We start from the raw sequence: 24,104 nt of genomic DNA on the forward strand, positions 1-24,104 counted from the left end.
TTGCCTCTATACTGCACCCGCAAATCCTACCTACCAGAGCAAATCCTCACATTTGGTGGAGGATGCGGACACTTTGGCGGTGGCTCTGCTGGACTCAGGAAGTCTGGTGTCCCTGGTGAGAACGACGTTAATACGGCCTGCTGAATATACCGGCCACAGAGTCTGGGTGGTATGTATTCATGGAGACTTAAAGGACTATCCCACAGCGCTGGTAACTTTGTCTACATCGGCCGGCAAATGGACCCATAAGGTGGCTGTCGCTACCAAGTTGCCACATGAACTAATAATCGGAAGGGACTTTCCAGGTTTTCCGGCACTGTGGCCTACGGTTAAAGGGTCTGACAAGCCTGAGACAGGGACAACCCTAGCAGAATGGCCTGGTTCCAGTGTGAGGCCAGAGCCCTGGGAGCCTGAGTCCGAAGGGCCCTCGGTAGGGGTGACCACAGCTTCTGTGATAGAGGGGGACACCACCCCACTAAATGTAATGGTGGGAGACGTGGAGGACTTGCCATCCGGCCCTGAGTTGGCAGACCTCAATGTCTCCGGGGAAAATTTCGGGACTGCACAACACCGGGATACGTCCCTAAGCAGGGCCTGGGAAAATGTTGTAATCATTAATGGTAAACCAAAAAACCCTGGGGCTGAATTGATGTTTCCACGTTTTATTGTTCAACAGGAAATGTTATATCGAGTGAATCAAATCCGGGGTGAACTGGTTGAACAGTTGGTGGTGCCCACAGCGTACCGCAAGCTTGTTATGGAGCTTGCCCACCAACATGTTCTTGGGGGACACTTGGGGTGGCAGAAAACACAGGACCGCATACTACAGAGGTTTTATTGGCCCGGTGTGTTCAGAGAAGTGGAAGAGTATTGTAAGTCGTGTCCGGTCTGTCAGATAACTAGCCCCCAGCCCCATTTCCGTAGTCCCCTGATACCTCTCCCGATAATTGAGGTCCCATTTGAACGAATCGCTATGGATCTAATCGGCCCTGTTCCAAAATCTGCCAGGGGTCACCAACATATTCTAGTCATCCTTGACTACGCCACTCGCTACCCGGAGGCGATACCCCTGCGACATACATCCGCCAAACTTATAGCTAAGGAGTTAATGGAAATGTTTTCCCGGGTGGGACTGCCTAAAGAGCTCCTGACTGACCAAGGGACACCGTTTATGTCCAAGGTTATGAGAGAACTCTGTAAGCTGCTCCACATAAAACAATTACGTACATCCGTCTACCATCCCCAGACAGATGGCCTGGTCGAGAGATTTAACCAAACATTAAAAAACATGTTAAAAAGAGTAGTTTCCAGGGATGGTAAGGACTGGGACCTGCTTCTACCCTATCTGATGTTTGCAGTGCGAGAAGTACCTCAGGCTTCCACGGGGTTCTCGCCCTTCGAACTGTTATATGGTAGGCATCCTCGCGGGTTGTTAGATATAGCCAAAGAGGCCTGGGAACAACAACCCACCCCCTACAAAAGTGTTGTTGACTATGTCACCCAGATGCAGGAACGGATGGAAAAGGTGATGCCCTTGGTCCGGGAACACATGGAGGCAGCCCAACAAGCCCAGAGTAGGATCTACAATCGACAGGCTAGGGTCCGGAACTTTAACCCGGGTGATCGGGTAGTGGTACTAGTACCAACAGTAGATAGCAAGTTCCTAGCTAGGTGGCAAGGTCCCTATGAGGTGCTCGAAAAGATAGGAGAAGTAAATTACAAAGTACACCAGCCAGGGCGGCTGAAGCCGGAGCAGGTGTACCACGTAAATTTACTAAAGCCGTGGAAAGATAGGGACTTGTCCGAGAACGACAGCCCCCAGCCAGGGTTTCTAGGTGAAAAGGGTCCAGCCCCTCCTCTTGAAGCCTGTGAAGCAGTAACCTCGGTAAAAGCTGCAGATAGCCTGTCCTCCAAACAGGTCCAGGAAGTCAGGGAGTTCATTAGTCGGAAAACAGATGTGTTCTCGGACCTCCCTGGACGCACGTCTCTAATCCTACATGATATCGTCACTGACCTCCGGGTCAAGGTCCGGGTAAAGCCATATCGGGTACCCGAGGCTCGGCGACATGCTATTGAGGAAGAAGTACAACTCATGTTAAAACTCGATGTTATTGAAGAGTCTAAAAGTGAATGGGCCAGTCCTATAGTCTTAGTACCCAAACCAGATGGGACGTTGCGGTTCTGCAACGATTTTCGTAAGCTAAACGAGGTCTCCAAGTTTGACGCGTACCCTATGCCCCGAGTAGACGAGCTGATTGAGAAATTAGGCCAAGCCCGATATTTTTCAGTGCTAGACCTCACCAAAGGGTACTGGCAAGTACCCTTAACGGAGTCTGCCAAGGAAAAAACGGCTTTTGTTACTCCTCAGGGCCTATATCATTATAAGGTGTTACCCTTTGGCCTGCATGGCGCCCCTGCCACCTTCCAAAGACTAATGGACATAGTGTTGCGACCTCATCGTCAGTACGCCTCGGCTTACCTGGACGATGTCGTCATCCACAGCCGGGATTGGGAAAGTCATCTGCCCAAAGTGCAGGCGGTAGTGGATGCCCTTAGGAAGGCCGGGCTGACCGCTAATCCAAAAAAGTGTTCAATAGGATTAGAAGAGACTAAATACCTGGGGTATGTGGTTGGGCGAGGAGTCATCAAACCCCAAGTAAACAAAATAGAAGCCATACGTAGTTGGCCCCGACCAGTCACCACTAAGCAGGTCAGATCATTCCTGGGAATGCTGGGATATTATATGAGGTTCATTCCCCATTTTGCCACGTTAGCTGCTCCACTGACAGGGCTACTAAAAGGACGAAAGTCCGTCATGGTTCACTGGAATGATAAGGCGGAAGAGGCCTTTTCCGCTTTGAAGTCGGCACTATGTGGGTCCCCAGTCTTGGTCACCCCAGACTTCAAGAAGGGATTTATAGTACAGACCGATGCCTCGGAAGTAGGTCTAGGGGCTGTACTATCACAGGAGGTCAATGGGGAGGAGCATCCTGTCGTGTACCTCAGCCGGAAGCTCACCCCAGCAGAGACCCGATACAGTATAGTGGAGAGAGAGTGCCTGGCTATCAAATGGGCACTCGAGTCTCTTCGCTATTATCTGTTGGGGAGGAAATTTCGTCTGGTGACCGACCATTCCCCTCTCCAATGGATGAGCCAGGCCAAGGAGAGAAATGCTCGGGTCACCAGATGGTTCCTGTCCCTTCAGAACTTCAAGTTCTCAGTGGAACACAGGGCAGGCCGCCTACAGGGAAATGCGGATGCCCTGTCTCGCGCACACTGTATGACATGTGTTCACCCCCTGAGGGTTGAACAAAGGGGGGAGGTATGTGGCAGGGCACATGGATCCGTGGTCGATGGAAGATACGTGTCACCGAGGTTCCTGGCCTCGGTGAGATAAGAGCCGGTAGTTCTGTGTCAGCAGCAGCTAGTGCTGTTTGACATTTTTCTATTTTAGTGTGGCTGCAAAGCCTAATCCGGGCCGGCTCTTATTGGGAGCAGTTAAGGTATGGGTGGGTGGCTGCTCCCCACGCTCCAGGCCAGGTCTTGCCTGGGGTTTATAAGGCAGACAGCCTAACAGGTGATTGAGAATGATCTCCATACACCAGAAGGCTGTGGAAGTCAGTGCTGAGGCTGGAAAAGTTACAAGCAGGTGAACTGATCCTTTGCTGTGTGTGAACAGCACCAAAGATACACAGGTGAATGGACTTGTTGCTGTGTTTAAAACCTGCCTTAAAAGACTGTCGTTTTCCTTTTTGTTGGGTGTGAGTTAAACACCAAGAAAGACTGTTACTTTTGTGTTCCTGAAGTGTAAATAAAACACTCCTGATTTACTTGAAGAACCATATGTTTTGCCTCTATACTGCACCCGCAAATCCTACCTACCAGAGCAAATCCCCACATTACCTATTCGGTGACCCGAATATTGGCCTTTCTGCAAAAAGGGGTTGAGCAGAAACTAGCCTTGAGCACCATCAAGGGTCAAGTTTCAGCATTAGCAATCTTCTTTCAGAAGCCTTTAGCTACTAAGTCCTTGGTGCGGAATTTCATCCAGGGGGTGCGGCACCTGGCTCCACCAGTGCGCGCGCCCTTACCGCCCTGGGATCTTAATCTGGTCTTGTCGGTTCTACAGAAACCTCCCTTTGAAAACATCAGGGAGATTCCCTTGCTTACTTTATCCCAGAAGGTAGCCTTCTTGGTGGCTATCACGTCTGCACGTAGGGTGTCAGAACTGGCTGCATTATCATGCCAGTCCCCATACTTAGTAATTCATAGGGATAAGGTAGTGCTTCATCCTAAGCCATCCTTTCTTCCAAAGGTGGTTTCAGATTTTCATCTGAATGAAGATATTGTACTACCTTCCTTGTGTCCTCAGCCCAATCATCATCGGGAACATGCGTTGCATTCCTTGGATGTGGTTCGGGCAATCAGGGTATACCTGAAGGCGACGGAATCGTTCCGTAAGACGGATTCACTTTTTGTGATCCCGGATGGCCCCAGAAAGGGGTTGCCTGCATCTGCCGCGACTATCTCCAAATGGATCAGACAGACGGTGGTACATGCTTATTCTATTAAGGGTCGGAATCCTCCGTTCCCTGTTAGGGCGCACTCCACTCGAGCGCTCAGTACTTCCTGGGCCTTCCGCCATCAGGCGTCAGTGGTCCAGGTATGTAAGGCGGCCACCTGATCGTCGGTACATACCTTTACAAAATTTTACAAGATTGATGTGATGGCATCGGCGGATGCCTCATTTGGCCGCAAGGTTTTGCAGGCCGCAATTTGAGGAGACTGGTGGTCTACCTCGAGGGTTTTTTTCTGTTGAAAGATTTCTGTTGAGTCTCATCACTGAGGATGAGCATTGTAAACTTCTAGTTGGCACCGGTTGGGCCTTCTAGATTGGATTTGATTTCCATTTTCCCACCCCTCATTTGTGGTACTGCTTTGGGACGTCCCGAGGGTGTTGAATCACCAAGGACTACGTCTGTCAATGAGCGACAGAGAAAAACGGATTTTTGTAAAATCTTACCGTAAAATCCTTTTCTCTTAGCTCATTGACAGACGTAGTACCCGCCCCTCTGTTTTTGAGTTGGGTTGGGTTAAATTCTCTAAAGACTGCTTTGTGACATAACTGATTTGCTGTAGCAGAGAGAGAGAGGATATACCCTCGGGGACTGCCCCTAGGGTGTGGCCAGAGTATTTTCTTTCCTGTCTAGTCCTACTCCTGTGGAGGGCAGCATAACCCGAGGGTGTTGAATCACCGAGGACTACGTCTGTCAATGAGCTAAGAGAAAAGGATTTTACGGTAAGATTTTACAAAAATCCGTTTTTTTTTCTTATATTGTACTAAAAAAGTGTTACTTTAGTTACTATTTAATTTTATTTCCTTTTAAAAGGTTCATGTTTTATGCACAATATGTTTAACTTTTCTTCTAGGATCCATGTATAAGTGCATTACTTGAATACAGTATAATCAATGGAGCATACACTGGATGTAATCTACCCCCTGGCCTTGAATGCCTTCAGCAGTGAGTGTTTCTAAGATGTCCAGTTTGTACAGAGTTTGTATATACAATGCTGTAATTGCAAATGTCACATGTTTACAACAGTTTTCTGCAAAACAGATTTCACTTCTGATTGGATTTTTCTATAATATTTTGTTTAACCCCTAGACGCCCAGCGCACGCAAATATGCGGCCTCTCGGGAGCCAGGCCTTGGCACTGAACGGCCACATACAGTGGGTACGGAAAGTATTCAGACCCCCTTACATTTTTCACTCTTTGTTATTTTGCAGCCATTTGCTAAAATCATTTAAGTTCATTCTTCTTCCTCATGAATGTACACATAGCACCCCATACTGACAGAAAAACACAGAATTGTTGACATTGTTTCAGATTTATTAAAAAAGAAAAACTGAAATATCACATGGTCCTAAGTATTCAGACCCTTTGCTGTGACACTCATATATTTAACTCAGGTGCTTTCCATTTCTTCTGATCATCCTTGAGATGGTTCTACACCTTCATTTGAGTCCAGCTGTGTTTGATTATACTGATTGGACTTGATTAGGAAAGCCACACACCTGTCTATATAAGACCTTCCAGATCACAATGCATGTCAGAGCAAATGAGAATCATGAGGTCAAAGGAACTGCCTAAAAGAGCTCAGAGACAGAATTGTGGCAAGGCACAGATCTGGCCAAGGTTACAAAAAGATTTCTGCTGCACTTAAGGTTCCTAAGAGCACAGTGGCCTCCATAATCCTCATATGGAAGACGTTTGGGATGACCAGAACCCTTCCTAGAGCTGGCCGTCCGGCCAAACTGAGCTATCGGGGGAGAAGAGCCTTGGTGAGAGAGGTAAAGAAGAACCCAAAGATCACTGTGGCTGAGCTCCAGAGATGCAGTCAGAAGATGGGAGAAAGTTGTAGAAAGTCAACCATCACTGCAGCCCTCCACCAGTCGGGGCTTTATGGCAGAGTGGCCCGATGGAAGCCTCTCCTCAGTGTAAGACACATGAAAGCCCGCATGGAGTTTGCTAAAAAACACCTGAAGGACTCCAAGATGGTGAGAAATAAGATTCTCTGGTCTGATGAGACCAAAATAGAACTTTTTGGCCTTAATTCTAAGCGGCATGTGTGGAGAAAACCAGGCACTGCTCATCACCTGTCCAATACAGTCCCAACAGTGAAGCATGGTGGTGGCAGCATCATGCTGTGGGGGTGTTTTTCAGCTGCAGGGACAGGACGACTGGTTGCAATCGAGGGAAAGATGAAAACGGCCAAGTACAGGGATATCCTGGACAAAAACCCTCTCCAGAGTGCTCTGGACCTCAGACTGGGCCGAAGGTTTACCTTCCAACAAGACAATAACCCTAAGCACACAGCTAAAATAACGAAGGAGTGGCTTCACAACAACTCCGTGACTGTTCTTGAATGGCCCAGCCAGAGCCCTGACTTAAACCCAATTGAGCATCTCTGGAGAGACCTAAAAATGGCTGTCCACCAACGTTTACCATCCAACCTGACAGAACTGGAGAGGATCTGCAAGGAGGAATGGCAGAGGATCCCCAAATCCAGGTGTGAAAGACTTGTTGCATCTTTCCCAAAAAGACTCCTGGCTGTATTAGATCAAAAGGGGGCTTCTACTAAATATTGAGCAAAGGGTCTGAATACTTAGGACCATGTGATATTTCAGTTTTTCTTTTTTAATAAATCTGCAACAATGTCAACAATTCTGTGTTTTTCTGTCAGTATGGGGTGCTATGTGTACATTCATGAGGAAGAAGAATGAACTTAAATGATTTTAGCAAATGGCTGCAATATAACAAAGAGTGAAAAATTTAAGGGGGTCTGAATACTTTCCGTACCCACTGTATTTGCGTACGTTAGCATCGACAGAGCTGTGCCAGGGGCGCGTGCCCTGCGCGCTCCCCGCACAGTGACCGGCAGGTCACGAAAAGCTCACAATCGCTCCTTGCTACCGGAAGTTTTCCAATCATATGACCACTATGACAGCCATTCACTGCGGTCACAGGGTCACAAACCCTGGCCCACCTCCTAGAATTCCGAACCCCTTAAAGGGCCAGCGGGAGCCAGAGCCAAAGGGTTAAAGTACATCTAAGGGCTCCTGTATCACCGACCAAATCTAGTTACTGTGTGATCGACAAGCCTCATAAAGTAAATAAAAAACTTTCTCTGTCGCTCATTGACAGACGCAGGACTGATATCTTGATATCCATAGGGTTATACTGCCCCCTACAGGAGTAGGACACTAGGCAGGAAAAAAGTTCTGGCCACACCTATGGGCAGTCCCAGGGGGTATATCCTCTCTCTCCCTGCATAGGATGTCAGTTTTTTTCTGCCTAGTCAGGAGTAAGGACCTAAGTTCCTTGCTGGGATCTCAGGTCCTGGCAAGCTTTTTTAGATCTTTTTTTAGTTAGCTTTTTTCTCCAGTTGTTCCTGTGAGATCTTCAAGCAATTATGCCGGATATGGGCGACGGGCTGGATGCTGAGATCCAGTGGTCACCCCAGCCGGCCTACGAGCGTGTGCAGGCCCTAGCTCCGCGCTGGGTCGGCCGCGACATAGTCCCGCTGGACGGGGACTGGCCCGCAGGTTAAACGTCCCGCCGAGTCGCATACGACCGGTCGACGTCCGAGTCGCAGCGTCTCCTTTGGCCAACACCCCCCCACTGGGCGGCGAGGGGTTTTGTCTGGAGTGGCGCCCGCTCTGTTCCGGTATGGTGAGTAAATGTTTCCCCCCTGCTCCTCGTGGCTGACTCTGGGGTGGACCCGGGCCCCTCCCTGGGACGGTCGGACCCACACTAATCTGGGTTCCCCTCTGTTCCCCTGTGCACCCTCCCCCTGTGGTGTCCCTCTCCTCCCCTCCCTTCCCCCCTACGTGGGGGTGTTTGTGTGGGGTGGCTAGCCATTCATGCAAGCCGCTAAGGGGGCGGGGGTGGGGGGGTCCCGAGTGCGGACGGCTGTTGTGCGGGGGGCTTCCTCCCTGGGTTCCCAGGGTCTACCTGCCGATCGATCGTCTGTTAGTAGATGTGGGGACCCCCCTTCCCACCGCAGCGCGCGGGGCTGCCATTTGTTTGGAGTCCCTCATGTGGCTCATGGGGGCGGCCATCTTGGTACACCCAGCTCGTTTTGTTTGCAGAGCTGGGCAGCTGTGGGAGTTACTGAGGGCGTGTGAGGGGGCGGAGCCCCTCCCTAGACCCGGGAAGATGGCTCCACAGGACTTCCTTGTCATGTAGACAACGCTGAGAGCAGTCCTGTTGGACTCTCGTGCATCGTGTGGTGAGCCTTTTGGGGGTCTCTCTCTCTCTCTGCGGGGGTCTCGAGGCACGCTATCTCATTGAGGGGCGCTGTAGCGCTGGGTGACCTTTCTAAAAAAAAAAAAAAAAGTTTTTGTTTATTTTTTTTCAATTTTGTCATACTTTGCTGACGGGTTCCCCTGGTGTTACCATGGACCCTGCTGCACGTGTCACCACCTGATCCCCTCGAGGTGGCCGCAGGGCCCTCTGATTCTCCGCTCACCATTGATGCTCTTCAGCGGTCCTGGAGTCATTTGTGTCCCGGGTGGAGGTGGCCTGTCAGGGACGGGGGGCTAAAAAGCGACCCCCGCCTACCCCTGTCTTGTCTGATGCCTCAGATTCTGATCCTGAGCCAGTCGCTGCTGCTGCGGGTTCCTCCTCTGGGGCTGCTGTCTCGCGCCCCGTCTCCTCTGATAGTGAGGATGACCTCTCTGCCTCCACCATAGCGCAAGACAAGGCACTAGTGGACGCACGGTTTGTGTCTGTCCGGGAGACCCTAAAACTGGAGGTTGCACCTGCGGATGCAGCTCATACGGAAGTTGCCTTTGGCACTCGCAAGCCCTCCAGGGTGGCGAAGGTGTTTCCCTTTCCCAAATGCTTTGACGATATCATTAAGGAGTGGGTCCGTCCAAAACGACCCCCAGGGATTCCCAAACGGATTGCTAGGCGCTACCCGTTTGAAGAGTACCTCCTTAAAAAATGGACGAATCTGCTGGTTTCCTACCATTGCTCTGGTTTCACAGACGTTGAGGGAATGGGCCAAGCTGTTACGCCATGATCTGGAGGGGAGAAGTCACCCCCCTGCCGTGGCGGAGTTGCTGTAGCAAATTGTGCAGGGGCTACAGTTTGTGACGCCGCACTGAACGCTGCTCCATTGCTGGGGCGTGTGTCGATCTCGACGGTGGTCCTCCGGCGCATGCTATGGTTGAAGTGCTGGTCGGAGGATCAGGCTTCCAAAAAAGCCTCGACTGATCTCCCTTTTCAGGGGGATCGCCTGTTTGGTGCTACCTTGGATGAGATTATCAAGGATCTCACTGGGGGCAAGAGCACCTTTCTACCACAGGCTAATAAGGGTAAGGAACCTCGTCGCAGACAGGGACCCTACTTTTCAGCTCACAAGAAGTTTTTCCGCTCTTCCGGGGCGGGCGATAAGGCGAAGCCCTCCAAAGCCCCCCCCCCCCCCCCCCGGGGGGTTTCAAGAGACCCTGGTCTGGTAAGCAAAAATATGGTCCTTCCAGACCTGAGGATAAGACCGCTTCAGCCTGAAGGTGCGCCCCCAGCCATATCAGGGGTGGGGGGGGGTGTCTTCGCCGGTTCCCGGACCCGTGGCTCTCCAGGATTCAAGACAAATGGGTTCACAAGGTCATGCGGTCGGGATACAAGATCGAGTTTCGATCACTTACACCGGTGCGGTTCTTCCCTTCTAATATGCGACTGTCCCCGAATCGCCTAACGGCTCTGTTAGGGGCAGTGCAGGACTTGATGCAACAAGGAGTGGAGTCTATTCACACAGTGGTGGCCTCCCTGCATCAGGGGGATTTTCTGGCGTCCATAGACATCAAGGATGCCTATCTTCATGTTCCCATTTACGCAGGACACCAGCGGTTTCTGCGCTTTGCTGTGGGAGAGGACCATTATCAGTTTGTGGCGTTACCCTTTGGTCTCGCTTCTGCTCCCCGGGTTTTCACAAAGGTTTTGGCCCCAGTTCTAGTGCTGTTGCGGCTGTAGGGCATATCGGTCCTGGGCTACCTGGACGACCTCCTCCTTGGTACGGAGTCTCCGCAGGCTCAGTTTCATACGCGGACTCTCCAAAAGGAGATTCTTCTCAAATGGAACCGGAATCCCGATTCCCTGGACAATCTGATCCGGCTGAGCGAGCGGACCAGGGAGTCTCTGGCTGCTCAGGGGCTCTGGTCCCTGGAAGAATCCAGGTGGCCGATAAATGTGTTGGAACTGAGAGCCATCAGGTTTTGCCTGGTTCACTGGATCGAGCATCTTCGGGGCTGCCCGGTTCAGAGTGTTCTAGCGGCCGTAGAAGTGGCCGGCATTCTTCATTGGGGGGAACGGTTTGTTCCGGCTCTTTCCGCAGTTCACATTCCGGGCATGGAAAATTGGCAGGCGGACTTTCTCAGCCGTCAGACCTTGGATCAAGGGGAATGGTCTCTTCATCCAGAGGTGTTTCACCAGTTGTGCCTTCATTGGGGCACCCCGGACGTGGATCTGTTGGCATCTCGGCTCAACAGGAAAATGCAGAGGTTTGCAGCCCGCTCCCGCGATCCTCGGGCGGACGCCGCAGACGCGCTGGTTGCTCCGTGGGGGCAGTATCAGCTGCTGTATGCCTTTCCTCCTCTCAAGTTGCTGCCGAAACTTCTTCGCAGGATAGAGGCAGAGGGAATTCCAGTCATCCTTGTGGCTCCAGACTGGCCTCGTCGGGCCTGGTACGCCGACTTGGTCAGGCTGGTCGCGGACGCTCCTTGGCGACTTCCTCTCAGGGAGGATCTGCTGTCTCAGGGACCGATCTTCCATCCTGCTTTACGTTCGCTGGCTTTGACGGCTTGGCTGTTGAGAGCCAGGTGCTGAAGGACAGGGGTTTGTCTGTTTCAGTTATTCCTACTCTGATTAAAGCGAGGAAAGTGACTTCCAGAAAGATCTACCATCGCACATGAAAGTCTTATATCGCGTGGTGTGAGTCCCTCGGGGTTCCTCCACGTTCTTACTCGGTGGCTCGGATATTGGCCTTCCTGCAACGGGGGGTTGAGCAGAAGCTGGCCTTGAGCACTATCAAGGGTCAGGTTTCACCATTGGCGATCTTCTTCCAGAGGCCACTGGCTACTAATTCTTTGGTGCGGAACTTCATCCAGGGGGTGCGGCACCTGGTTCCTCCGGTGTGCGCGCCCTTGCCGCCCTGGGATCTTAATTTGGTGTTGTCGGTTCTCCAGAAACCTCCCTTTGAAAATATTAGGGAGATTCCCTTGCTTACCTTATCCCAGAAGGTGGCCTTTTTGGTGGCTATCACCTCTGCACGCAGGGTGTCAGAACTGGCTGCGTTGTCCTGTCGTTCCCCCTATCTGGTGGTTCATAGGGATAAGGTGGTTCTTTGTCCGAATCCATCCTTCCTTCCGAAGGTGGTTTCTGATTTTCACTTGAATGAGGATATTGTTACCTTACGTGTGTCCTAAGCCCAGTCATCCTCGGGAGTTTGCGTTACACTCCTTGGATGTGGTTCAGGCGATCAGGGTGTACTTGACTACTACTGATTCTTTTCGTAAGGCTGATTCACTTTTTGTGATCATGGATGGCCCTAGAAAGGGGTTGCCTGCGTCTGCCGCGACTATCTCCAGATGGATCAGACAGACAGTGGTGCAGGCTTATTCTATTAAGGGTCGGGTTCCCCCGTTTCCTGTTAAGGCGCACTCTACTCAGGCTCTTAGTGCTTCCTGGGCCTTCCGCCATCAGGCCTCGGTGCTTCAGGTTTGCAAGGCGGCTACCTGGTCGTCGGTTCATACCTTTACAAAAGGTTGATGTGCTGGCATCGGCGGATGCCTCTTTTGGCCGGAAGGTTTTGCAGGCCGCTGTTTTGAGGGGACCTTTGGTCTACCTCGGGGGTTTTGTTTTTTCAGGTGGGTCTCATCTGCTTGGTTCAATGAGTCCTCTGTTCTTCTGGTTGGCTCTGTTTTGGCCTTCTGGATTGGATTTTATTTCTATTATCCCACCCCTCATTTATGGCACTGCTTTGGGACGTCCCTACGGATATCAAGATATCAGTCCTGCGTCTGTCAATGAGCGACAGAGAAAACTGGATTTTTGACTTACCGTAAAATCCTTATATCTGTCCAAACAAGAGTCTAGTATACATCCCGGGTATAATCAAGTTTAACCACTTTACCAACGGAGGATTTTCCTGCTTTACGTCCAGGCCACTTTTTGCAACTTGGCACTGTGCGAATTTAACTGACAATTGTGTGGTCATGCAACGCTGTACCCAAACAAAATTTACGTCCTTTTTTTCCCACAAACAGAGCTTTCTTTTGGTGGTATTTGATCACCTCTGCGCTTTTCATTTTTTGCGATATTAATAAGAAAAGAGTGAAAATTTTGCAAAAAAATTGGCATTTTCTACTTTGACAGTTAAAAAATATCCAATATATTCAATTTTTGTCATATATTTAGGCCAAAATGTATTTAGCTACATGTCTTTGACAAAAAAAATAACTATTTTTAACTGCTTTAAGACCGGAAGATTTTACCCCATTCCTGACCAGGCCATATTTTGCAATTCGGCACTGCGTTACTTTAACGGACAATTGCGCGGTCTTGCGATGCTGTACCCAAATTAAATTTATGTCCTTTTTTCCCCACAAATAGAGCTTTATTTTGGTGGTATTTGATCACCTGTGCGATTTTTACTTTTGCGCTATAAACAAAGAGCGACAATTTTGAAAAAATAATAATATTTTTTTTTAATTTTTTCATATGAAATTCCCCCCCCCCCCCCCCCCCCCCCAAAAAATGTAAAAATCAAAATTTTAACATTTTAGGCCAATTTGTTTTCTGCTACATATGTTTGGTAAAAAAAATCGCAATAAGCATATTTTGATTGGTTTGCACAAAAGTGCAGCTACTAACTACAGGAAAGATTTATGTCATTTTTATTGTTTTTTTTTTTTAACTAGTAATGGCGGCGATCTGCGATTTTTTTTTTTTTTTTTTTTTTTTTTTTTGCGGGACTGCGACATTGCGGTGGACAGATCGAACAGATTGACACTTTTGGGGGTACCCGTGACATTACTACAGTAATCAGTGCTATAAATATGCACTATTACTGTAATAATGACACTGGCAGGGAAGGGGTTAACTTTATTGGTGATCAAGGGGTTAAATGTATGCCTCATGCTTACTGACATGTGTGGGGGGGGGAGGGGATTGTGTGACACAGGCACAGATCGCAGGTTCAGCTATGCTGAATCCTGTAATCTGTCCCTGCCTGTCACATAGGAGATCAGCCCGCTTTGTTTACACAAGCGGGCGGATTTCCTCACTCGATCCCCGACGATCAGGGAAGAGCGGCAGTGATCACCACCTCTCCTCCCCTGGCCCGACTCCCGCTGTGTCTGAATACAGCGGGAGCGAGCCTCCGGCGGCGCCGAGGAGGGGAGGGGTCCGGCGACGTAGGTCTACGTCGCTGGACGATAGCGAGCCACTTTGCCGAAGTACCAGCTCAGTGAGCGTTCGGCAAGTGGTTAAAGTACAAAATCATAAACTATAATATAATAATAATGTTATTCAATAATATAATCAAACCAAAAACACTGAAATGTGTAGAAACAAGGAGTGTGATATTACTAGTCACTGTAATAATGGTTTAGTAAACATCTCGGGTATGAAAGATTTTGAAACATGGGACTGTACAAAGTCTGACGTCACAATCGGGACAGTAGACTCTGGTTTCCTTTCTTATTTTCCTTCCACTGTCCTCTCTCCTCGAGCAACAAACCACGCACATCCTTGTAGGTGCTGACTTTTTCAGTTGGTGGGATGTAGTCCATGAAGTGACAACCAGTCAGGCGTTCCGGGTTGACAACGCCAACAGCACGACGTCTGGATTTATTCCCAGCCATTGATGGTGTTTGGTGGTTCAGAAAGATTTGTTCGCAACTTTCCAAATGAAGTCCGAATGAATCACAGGCTTGTCACCCAACAGTGGAGGTGTTATGCACTGTACTCATTAGGCACACCTCTTTCTTGTCCCGCCTTCGCAGTGCCATCATTTTGCCTTTCTGCCTGGCAACCATTTCTCCTGTCTTGAGCTTCTTTTTGCCAAACATTGCGGCATATCGCAATAGTTAGCCCTTACGGCTCCATAGGCATCGGTTTTGTTTTGCAGTACAACCTCATAAAGTTCAGGAGATGTATAAAAGTTGTCAGTTGTTACACAATAGCCCTGATTTAGCAATTGCTCAATTAGTGAAAGAACATATGTTGCCATTCCATAATTGCTATATTTTTGATCACATTTTGTTCCTTTTCCAGTGTATATCACTGATCTCCAAATGTAGCCAGTTGACGATTCGCAACGCATGTAGTATTTTACGCCAAATCGTGCCCTCTTTGATGCAATGTATTGCACCCAGCTGAGCCTTCCCTTGTAGGCCATTAGACTTTCATTCATGCTGATGTCTCTTTCTGGCACATAGCTCCGTTGGAAATTCTGTAGAATCATTTGATGTACTTCCCAAATTTTCTTCAATTTTGGTGCAGGATGGGTAGTTTCATCAAATTATTGTTTTCGAAGTGGAAATATTTCATTATGAGGGAGAGTGTACTCTGACATGACCGTGCCAAAGAATGGAGTGGCAAGTAATATATTGGTTGTCCAATACCACTTCTGCAGGGGTTTTCGCACGACTCCCTGAAGAATTATTAGGCCCAGAAATTTCCAAATGTCATCTTTGGTCACTGGTTCCCACTTTCTGCATCTTGAAAACTTCTGATGCGTAGCGCATTGTTGGTCTTTGTACCGGTTTGTCTCGGTAACTATTTTTTTCAATAACCTCATCGGTCAGAAATAATTGTAGGTATGCCAAGGGGTTGTCATGGTCAATATAAACTTTCATACCAGGTGCTCCAGTAAATGGGAATCTTGGGGGGCCCTGCCTGATCCGTATCGCAGTCAATAGAGCACCAAGTTCTCACATCGCTGAGCTCAGTCACAGAATCGTCGCTGTTGTCCCTTTCAGTACCTGATGACGAATTTTCCCACGAATCGCTATCGCTCAGTTCTTCAAATAATTCAGATTCATTGATGCTGTTTTCCAGTTCATCTAAAAGCGCTTTTGAGCTAGATGAACGCTTTTTGGACGCCATGGACGTTCTCAATTTTCAAGGCACAAAGAACCACAAAAGTACAGGCGGGGCACTGGAAAAGCCTCTAGGTGAAAACCTGCGGTAAAATGGCATGATACAAAGTTGTAATCCTAGCAGATTACACTGTATTATGTCATTTGTTTTATTTACTTTTTTAATCTCCCACCGGTTCCACCCCCCTGCGGCTCTCGCAGGGAAGGGAACCAGGAGACAGGTGACAGCATCGGCTGGATCACACATCAAGGACAGCGGAAGGATGAATGGAGGACGGCAGGGGATCGTAGAGGAAGGTAAGTGTGATTGTTGGGTATTCCCAAGTGTGGCTCGGGGTTACCGCTTCTGGCACTGTATATTAACCCCGAGCCACACTCGGGAATACCGCCAGGGAGGTTAAAATTTGGTGTTGTGCCACGTTTTTAATAAGTGTAACTGTCATTAACAATGTAAAGTAAACCTATGCTTATATTCACTAGGTTCCAACAGCACCATAGGACTCCCAAAATTATACTGGCCATACATAACACCCTGGGTTTTATAGGTCCTGCAGTGCTCTGGTATACTTAGACGTCGTCGTTCCCCCCTCCCACCGCCTTCCGTGACTTCGCCCGGGCCTCCCGTCCTACCGGGAGACCCGAGCACCCAGCCGGCACGTCCACCAGCTGGATGGAGTCCCCATCAAAGCCGGAAGCAGCTTAGATCGGGTCTCCGATGACGTAACCTGGAGGCGGTGTCCATGACGTCACTTCCGGGTTTCTCTGCTGCAAAAGACGGCAAATTTAAAAAACGGCTGTATGCAAAAATGCCGTTTTCGGCATTTTGCATACATGGAAGTGTAGTGGAGGGGTCTAGGGTCTTTTAGATCCTCGATCCCTCCATAAAGAGTACCTGTCACTGCATATTGGTGTCACAAGGAATGTTTACATTGCTTGTGACAGCAATAAAAGTGATCAGATTTTTATTTATTTTTTTTAAACCTGTAATAAAGTTAAAAATACATAAATAGGAAAAAAAAAATGTAACCGTCACCGTTAGCTTGCGCATGAAAAAAAACGTATACGGAAGTCGAGCCACGAATGAAATCGCTGCTCAAACCACACATGTGAGGTATCGCCGCGATCGCCAGAGCGTGAGCAATAATTAAAAAAAAAAAAGAGCTACACTCTAACTCTAAACTGGTAACCGTTAAAAAAAATTTAAAGCGTCGCCTATTGAGATTTCTATTGACCGTATTTTGTTGCCATTCCACGGGTGTGCGCAATTTTAAACAGTAACATGTTGGGTATCTATTTACTCGGCGTGACATCATCTTTCACAATATACAAAAAAATGGGCTAACTTTACTGTTTAGTATTTTTTAAATGCAGTGAAATGTGATTTTTCGTAATTTTTCCGAAAAAAAATGGCGTTTTAAAGACCGCTGCGCAAATACCGCGTGACAAAAAATATTGCAATGACCGCCATTTGATTCTCCAGAGTCTTTGCTAAAAAAATATATATAATGTTTGGGGGTTCTAAGTAGTTTTCTAGGAAAAAATATTGATTTTAACTTGTGAACAAAAAGTGTCCGAAATAGGGCTGGGGCTTAAGTGGTTAACCACTTTAATACAGGGCACTTCCCTCCCTTCCTGCCCAGGCCAATTTTCCCCTTTTAGCGCTGTTGCATTTTGAATGACAATTGCGCGGTCATGCAACACTGTACCTACACCAAATTTATGTCATTTTCCCCCCACAAATAGAGCTTTCTTTTGGTGGTATTTGATCACCTGTGGGTTTTTTCCTTTTTGCTAAACAAAGTCCGAAAAGTTTGAAAAAAAAAAAAAAAAGTTTTTTGTTTGTTATACAATTTTGTAAATAAATAAGTTTTTTCCTGCACTGATGAGCACTGATAAGACTGCACTGACAGGCACTGATGAGGAGGCACTGATGAGGAGGCACTGATGAGGAGGCACTGATAGGCGGCACTGATATGTGGCACTGATAGGCACTGATATGTGGCACAGATATGCAGCACTGCTGGGCACTGATAGGCGGCACTGCTGGGCACTGATAGGCGGCACTGCTGGGCACTGATAGGCGGCACTGCTGGGCACTGATAGGCGGCACTGCTGGGCACTGATAGGCGGCATTGATGGACACTGATAGGCGGCACTGATAGGTGGCACTGACGGGCACTAATGGGCACTGATAGGCGGCACTGATGGGCACTGGTGGGCAATAATGGGCACTGGTGGGCGACACTAAAGGATGGCAATGATGGGCACTTGTGGGCAGCACTGATAGGGAGGACACTGGCGGGCAGCACTGATGGGGAGGGCAATGGGGGGGCTCCCTGAGCCCTGATTGCCATCCCTGGTGGCCATAGTGGGCATCCCTGGGGTCATGGTGGGCATCCTTGGGGTCATGGTGGGCATCCTTGGGGTCATAGTGGGCATCCCTGGTGGATCTAGTGGCACCCCCCCCCCCCCCGAGGGTCTGCACTGGTAATCAATGATCTGATTACCAGTGCCGACCCCCCCCCCTGTCAGGGGAGCCGCCGATCGGCGCTCCTTTACTCGTGCCTGACAGGAAAGCCGATCCAACGGCTGTTCCTATTTACTATGTGACCAGCCGTGATTGGACACGGCTGATCACATGGTAAAGAGCCTCCGTCAGAGGCTCTTTACCGAGATCGGAGATGCAGGGTGTCGGGCTGACACCTCGCATCACCGATCGCCGCTCTGCGCGCCCCCGGGGGGCGCCCAGAGCTGTGTTATCCTGCCAACGTCATATGACGTCCGGTCAGGATAACACAACCACATTCCCGCCGTCATTCTGTTATAGGGCGGGCGGGAAGTGGTTAATATAGATCACTGCCATTTACATTCACTTTGCACATGGACACAGACAAACTGCTATTTTTCCAGAATAATAAAAGGTAGGAATCTGCAACAAAGTTTTTGAAAATCCTTGCAATGTACATAAGAGGAGATTTTTTTTTTTTCTCAACAAAAGTTGAGTTATTCTTTAGCCACTTCAGCTCTGGAAGGTTTTATCCCCTTAATGACCATGCCATTTTTTGCGATTCGGCACTGCTTTACTTTACCGAAAAATTGCACGGTTGTGCAGCACTGTACTCAAATACAATTGATGTCCTTTTTTTCTTCCACAAATAGAGCTTTCTTTTGGTGGTATTTGATCACCTCTGCGGTTTTTCGATTTTACGCTATAAACAGAAAAAGAACCACAATTTTGAAAAAAAAAACACAATATTTTTTACTTTCTGCTATAAAACATTCCCAATAAAAAAAAAAAAATTAAAAAATCACATTTTTTATCAGTTTAGGCCAATTTGTATTGTGCTACATATTTTTGGTAAAAAAAAATCCCAAAAAGAGTATTTTAATTAATTTGCACAAAGGTTATAGCTTTTACAAAACTACAATATTTTTTGACTTTTTTGTTTTTATTAGTAATGGCGGTAATCGGCTATTTTTAGCAGGACTGTGACGTTGCGGCGGACAGATCGGACCCATAACTGACATTTTTGACAATTTTTGGGGACCAGTGACATTAATACAGTAATCAGTGCTAAATAATATGCACTGTTACTGTATAAATGACACTGGCAGGGAAGTGGTTAACACTGGGGGTGATCAAAGGGTTAAATGTATGCCTGTTTGTGCTTACTAACTGTGGGGGGAAGGGTTCTGTGACAGGCAGAGAGAGATCGGGGTTTCAGCTTAGCTGAAACTCCTGATCTCTCTCTGCCTGTGTGGCAGAAGACACGCCTGCTTTGTTTACATAAGCAGGCGGGTCTTCTGTCCGTTTCCGTGAAGATCGCAGGAGGCCGCTCCTCCCAGCCAGTCTGACTCGCGCTGTGTCTAATCTCAGCGCCGCTGAGACCGCGTGCAAATAATCACGTAGATATACGTGATTATGCGCAGCCGAGCCACCCTGCCGCAGTAAATCTGCTTGGGGTGGTCGGCAAGTGGTTAACCATGGTAGATAAAAAATAAAAAAAAGTTTCACGCATTTCTGTCCGTGCAACCAAACCCATATTCGATTGCATCATCTTTACATAAAAAGTAGGAAGCTTTGATAGTTTGACTGTCAAAGGTGCACAGGTACCCAAATAAAAGCGCTCTTATTACCCCATAGCAACCAATCACTTTCAAGCTTTTGTCATTTTCCATTGTAGGGAAATTGCACCCCTGTCACAAATGCTTCTCCCAGCATGTCAGCGGCCTGTATTTAAATGTCTGTACATTACTGTTGGGCCTTGTTCACACGGGCATACTTAAGCATTAACCTATGTGAGGGCCATGTTTGCAGTTAGGATGCAGCAGCTGCATGGACACAGGTTAGTACTTGGTTAGGCACACACAAACGACAGGACTTGTACTGTATGGCAATGTCCTTCCTAGGTTGACAATTAAGGACTATAATGTCAATTCAAATTTAGTATAAGGATAAAGTGTTGACTGTGCTATACCTATTATATATACATATATAACAAATTCAAAAGAAATATCTACAAAACTCGATCATAGTGTGAAAACTGCCAAATGTAAAAAAATTATAAATTCATACATTTAATAAAATGTCCAGTGCACTCAAATTCATAAAATGAAGTGTTCAGCTGACAGGACACTTTATTAATCATATGAAATTATTGTGTACTGGACATTTTGTTACGGATATGAATTGTGTACACTGGACATTTTATTAATAGTATAAATTTATCATTTATTTTGCACATTATTTGACACGTTATGAGATTTGTGGATTTTTTTTTGTTTTTGATAGTTTTGGAAGTATAATAGGGAAGCACTATTTGCTTTTCATGACCACAACTGTAGGTAGGTAGGTTGGTTTTTAGTATTACTAGTATTATTTTGGTGGTTTTCATGTGACGTAGACTTTATCTAAAATTAAATTGTAATTTAGTGTCTATTATTGGTTTTGGTTTACTGAATAAGTTAAATTGTGTTCTAACGCAGGTGTGATTAATCAGACTGCTTTGTTTCCTTGTGAATGAAGAAACGCTTTACTGAAGATGAAAGAATTCACCAGCATTTGAAGCTGACTTTTCAGTAGTAAATTTGATTTGATATATATCCAAGAGATTTGTGAAGAATTGACAGCCTTGTCAACTTTTTTTTCTTTTTTTATTGATGTGTGGAAATATGTTCTGGAGCATTTACAACCAATTGTTCAAGCCCTAGATCAAGGATTGTCCTGATTAGCCCAAAAAATCTAAATATGGACCACTTTTCTAGTATAGCGGATATCCTGGATGGAAAATGATACCTCAGTAGTCAGTATTGGTAATATTCCACCATTAAAAAAAACTCCCTTTCTGCTTGTTGTAGGTTTTCATTACACTATGTTCTTTAATGAGTCGCACGCCTCTTAAGTTAATAAAAGCATAGTTAAAGCTGTGTTGGTGTGTAGTCACATTTTATTACTGGCTAAAATGTATGTTGGCTAGCCTACATTTTTTTGGAAATGTTAACTGTACACATGATTAAAAGGTTTGAATGTGTTATAAGTATTGTACAAATGTATAGGATATACCACAAATTCCCCAAATGTACAACAGGTGATAATATAGAAGTCTGGTTTGACAATAAAAGGTGGACTGGCTGGAGCTTATTTAAGAGTAAATCTTCAGTTCACACGTGTAACAACTTCCATTCCCATAAATGCTTTAACTAAAGCAGGCATATGCAAACTGTAGCCCTCAAGATGTTGCAGAACTACAAGTCCCATGAGGCATAGCAAGACTCTGACTGCCACAAGTGTGATACTCAGAGGCATGATGGGACTTGTAGTTTTGCAACAGCTGGAGGGCTACAACTTTCTTATCCCTGATCTAAAGAATAGGGACAACCTGTGTAATAAGTACCAAAGGGACATGTGTAGTTGCACCTGAAGTATGACATTGTGAACAGCTGGATTAAGTATGCTACTTAGACAAGGAACTTGATGGAAGTACACAATTGTGTAAATCCAAAGTGTGACATGGTCGTTAAGTTGAATCAAAGTAGCAAATTTTTCTCTCTGTGCAGAATCTTAGTTGCTCGGAAGGAAGTAGCAACATCTGTTTAGACAGTAAGGGAGAGATTCCATAGGAGGAGGTTAGTGGACTTTACAATTGTTTCCAGTAATCAAATTGCTAGTGCAACATGGGCCTTACAGAAATATTGCCAAATTATACACTAGTCCTTCATATTATTTCCTCACAATTACCTCTGGTAGCATACAGTGTTTGTCACCCATGGTCCTTGCCATGCCATTGAAGCAAGTGGCTGTGCTGATTCATTATTACAAGATCTATGATACTTATTGATTTAATTGTTGCAAGAAATTGTATGCAAATTACATGGTACTCTTAAAGGTCTCTAAACCTTAAACTGCTCTGTAGCCAATTACCTGCTCCCAAGCATAAATAATGGGTGCTGCTCATTAATAAGCATAAATAATTTAACTGCTGCCTCTTCACGTGTTCATACCACCACAAAGTTCCATTTTCCATATTCTTCAGTTGTTCTGAAAGCTAGGCAGTGACACCAATAATACAGCTGTGTATGTCCTTTTTTTCTAGTACAGTATATGAATCTGGCTCTTTAATCATTACCTCCACACTCCCAGCTAGTCTGTTTTTTTTTTTCTAGTATCCTTAAGTGATGAACCTCATGATTTCAGCTGGCCTGTGATGTTGCTGACATACACTGGATCCTGATTTAGGCATGTGTGGACTTAGCTGCAGGGTTCTTTACAGGTCTGTGGCCTGCCAGAAGCAGAGCTCTGTCCCTTTTAGATCCCTTTGAGGCTATGCTCATTGCAGAGGACAAAGCCAGGATGGGGTAATTCCCTTATTGATCCTGCCTGCAGAAGCTTCAGTGGTGAGTACAGGCTGGATACCTTCTAAGTTCTAACCCTTTCGCTGCCGCCAACATGTCAAATGTTGGCAGTAGCGGGGGGGAGTTTACACAAGTGCATGTAAAACTGACAAGCTCACTGTTATCTTTCAGATGGAAGCGATCGGGCAGCTATACAGCCACCCAATAGATGCCATGTGCTGCAATGTATTCCAGGCTTTGCTATCCCACTAGCGCGCCCAGGAACCACATGGTGGGCATTTCTGGGTAAAGGGAAGGAAGACTAGCGAATACTGTGATATGCCCCAACTATCAAGAATCCAGAAGTGAGGAGGATTTTGTCACTTTTGGTTTCTACAGTCACTTTCCCCAGCTTCTATGGGCAGGGAAGAAGCTAATGGAGCGCAATCCAATATACCCCTGAAGTCTCATTAAAGAAACCCTATCGCACTATATATCACATACTGGGTTATCTGGGTTATTGGTCCCCTATTTAATAGTAATAAAGTTCAGTGGGAAAAAAATGCAAATTCTTGCTTGATAAATCATTGGACTAATATTGTGTGACTGACATAAAATATTGGAATTACCACCATTTTATTCTCTAGTGTCTTTGCTTTCATAAAATATATATTGTTTTGTGTTTTTACAAAGCTTCAGGCCTACAATGATTTTTTATATTGTGTGCAAAAACAGTTATGGCAGCGAACTCATGCCCAGGGTGTTTTTTTATTTTTTATTTATCTCCTATTCTTCTGAAAGGTGTGTTGGGGCCGCCAATCACCCTTCCAGTGGTTGTGACTGAGAGGCAGAAGTGCTGGGTTTCCTTTTAAATTTGGCACCATTTGGACTGTAATTGCACACTTGTGCCAGTGCTAGTGTGTCTTTGCCCACCTTATACTGCCTAGTGTGCCTCTGACACACCAGTGTTTACTGAGCAGTCCTGGCATCTACTGCTCCTGGACTGCCTCACTTTCGATTAGGTTACAGTTTCTGCACACCCTGCCGCCTCTTCCTTTTGGTCATGACTTTTGGATTGACAACATTTCCTGGTGATACAGTATAGTAGCGATTATCGCACTACCTGGGTATACAGTAGCCCACAAGTGCTTGGCAAGGAGACACCCCCCTCTTGGATACCCCTCTGGGAAGTACATTTCACAAGCATTGAAGATCTGAAGCATAGAAAAAATTGACTTGCTAGCTCAGGCTCAACTGTTGGCTCCAATATGGGGTGGAATTAAGAATATTGTTCGTCAATGTAAAATTGCAAAGACACAAATGCAATATTGGATGCCTGTGATCTTCGGGCCCTCAGAGGGCACTGCATTAAAAACAGGCATCTGTGACATCACTGCATAGTTTCAGAAATATTTACAAAAATCACGGTCTTTGAATAAAGTGTCTGTCCCATCCAAAAATGCAAGGTAAAGCTCTATCATGCATAGAAGAAGCCATTTCTCCTTTGTTCAACAGACACAGCCCTCCATAAATCATAACTACTGGGTTATATTGCCTCCTCCAGGAGTAGGACTAGGCAGAACAAAAAACACTTGGCTACGCCCA

General features: G+C 46.7%; 1 protein-coding gene across 1 annotated transcript in view; it reads left to right on the forward strand.

The window, feature by feature from the left end:
* The window catches only part of MOV10L1 (Mov10 like RNA helicase 1), a gene marked incomplete at its 3' end in the record, with an annotated part of 461,653 nt that extends 456,127 nt beyond the window's left edge, over nt 1–5,526 (forward strand). The window contains exon 25 of the mRNA XM_082256834.1: nt 5,431–5,526. Coding sequence (XP_082112960.1) covers nt 5,431–5,526 — 96 coding nt within the window. The remainder of the gene's footprint in view (nt 1–5,430) is intronic.
* Nucleotides 5,527–24,104: the final 18,578 nt, after the last annotated feature.

This window comes from Pelophylax lessonae (assembly GCF_965119305.1).
Source record: "Pelophylax lessonae genome assembly, chromosome: 4".
Classification (NCBI taxonomy): domain Eukaryota; kingdom Metazoa; phylum Chordata; class Amphibia; order Anura; family Ranidae; genus Pelophylax; species Pelophylax lessonae.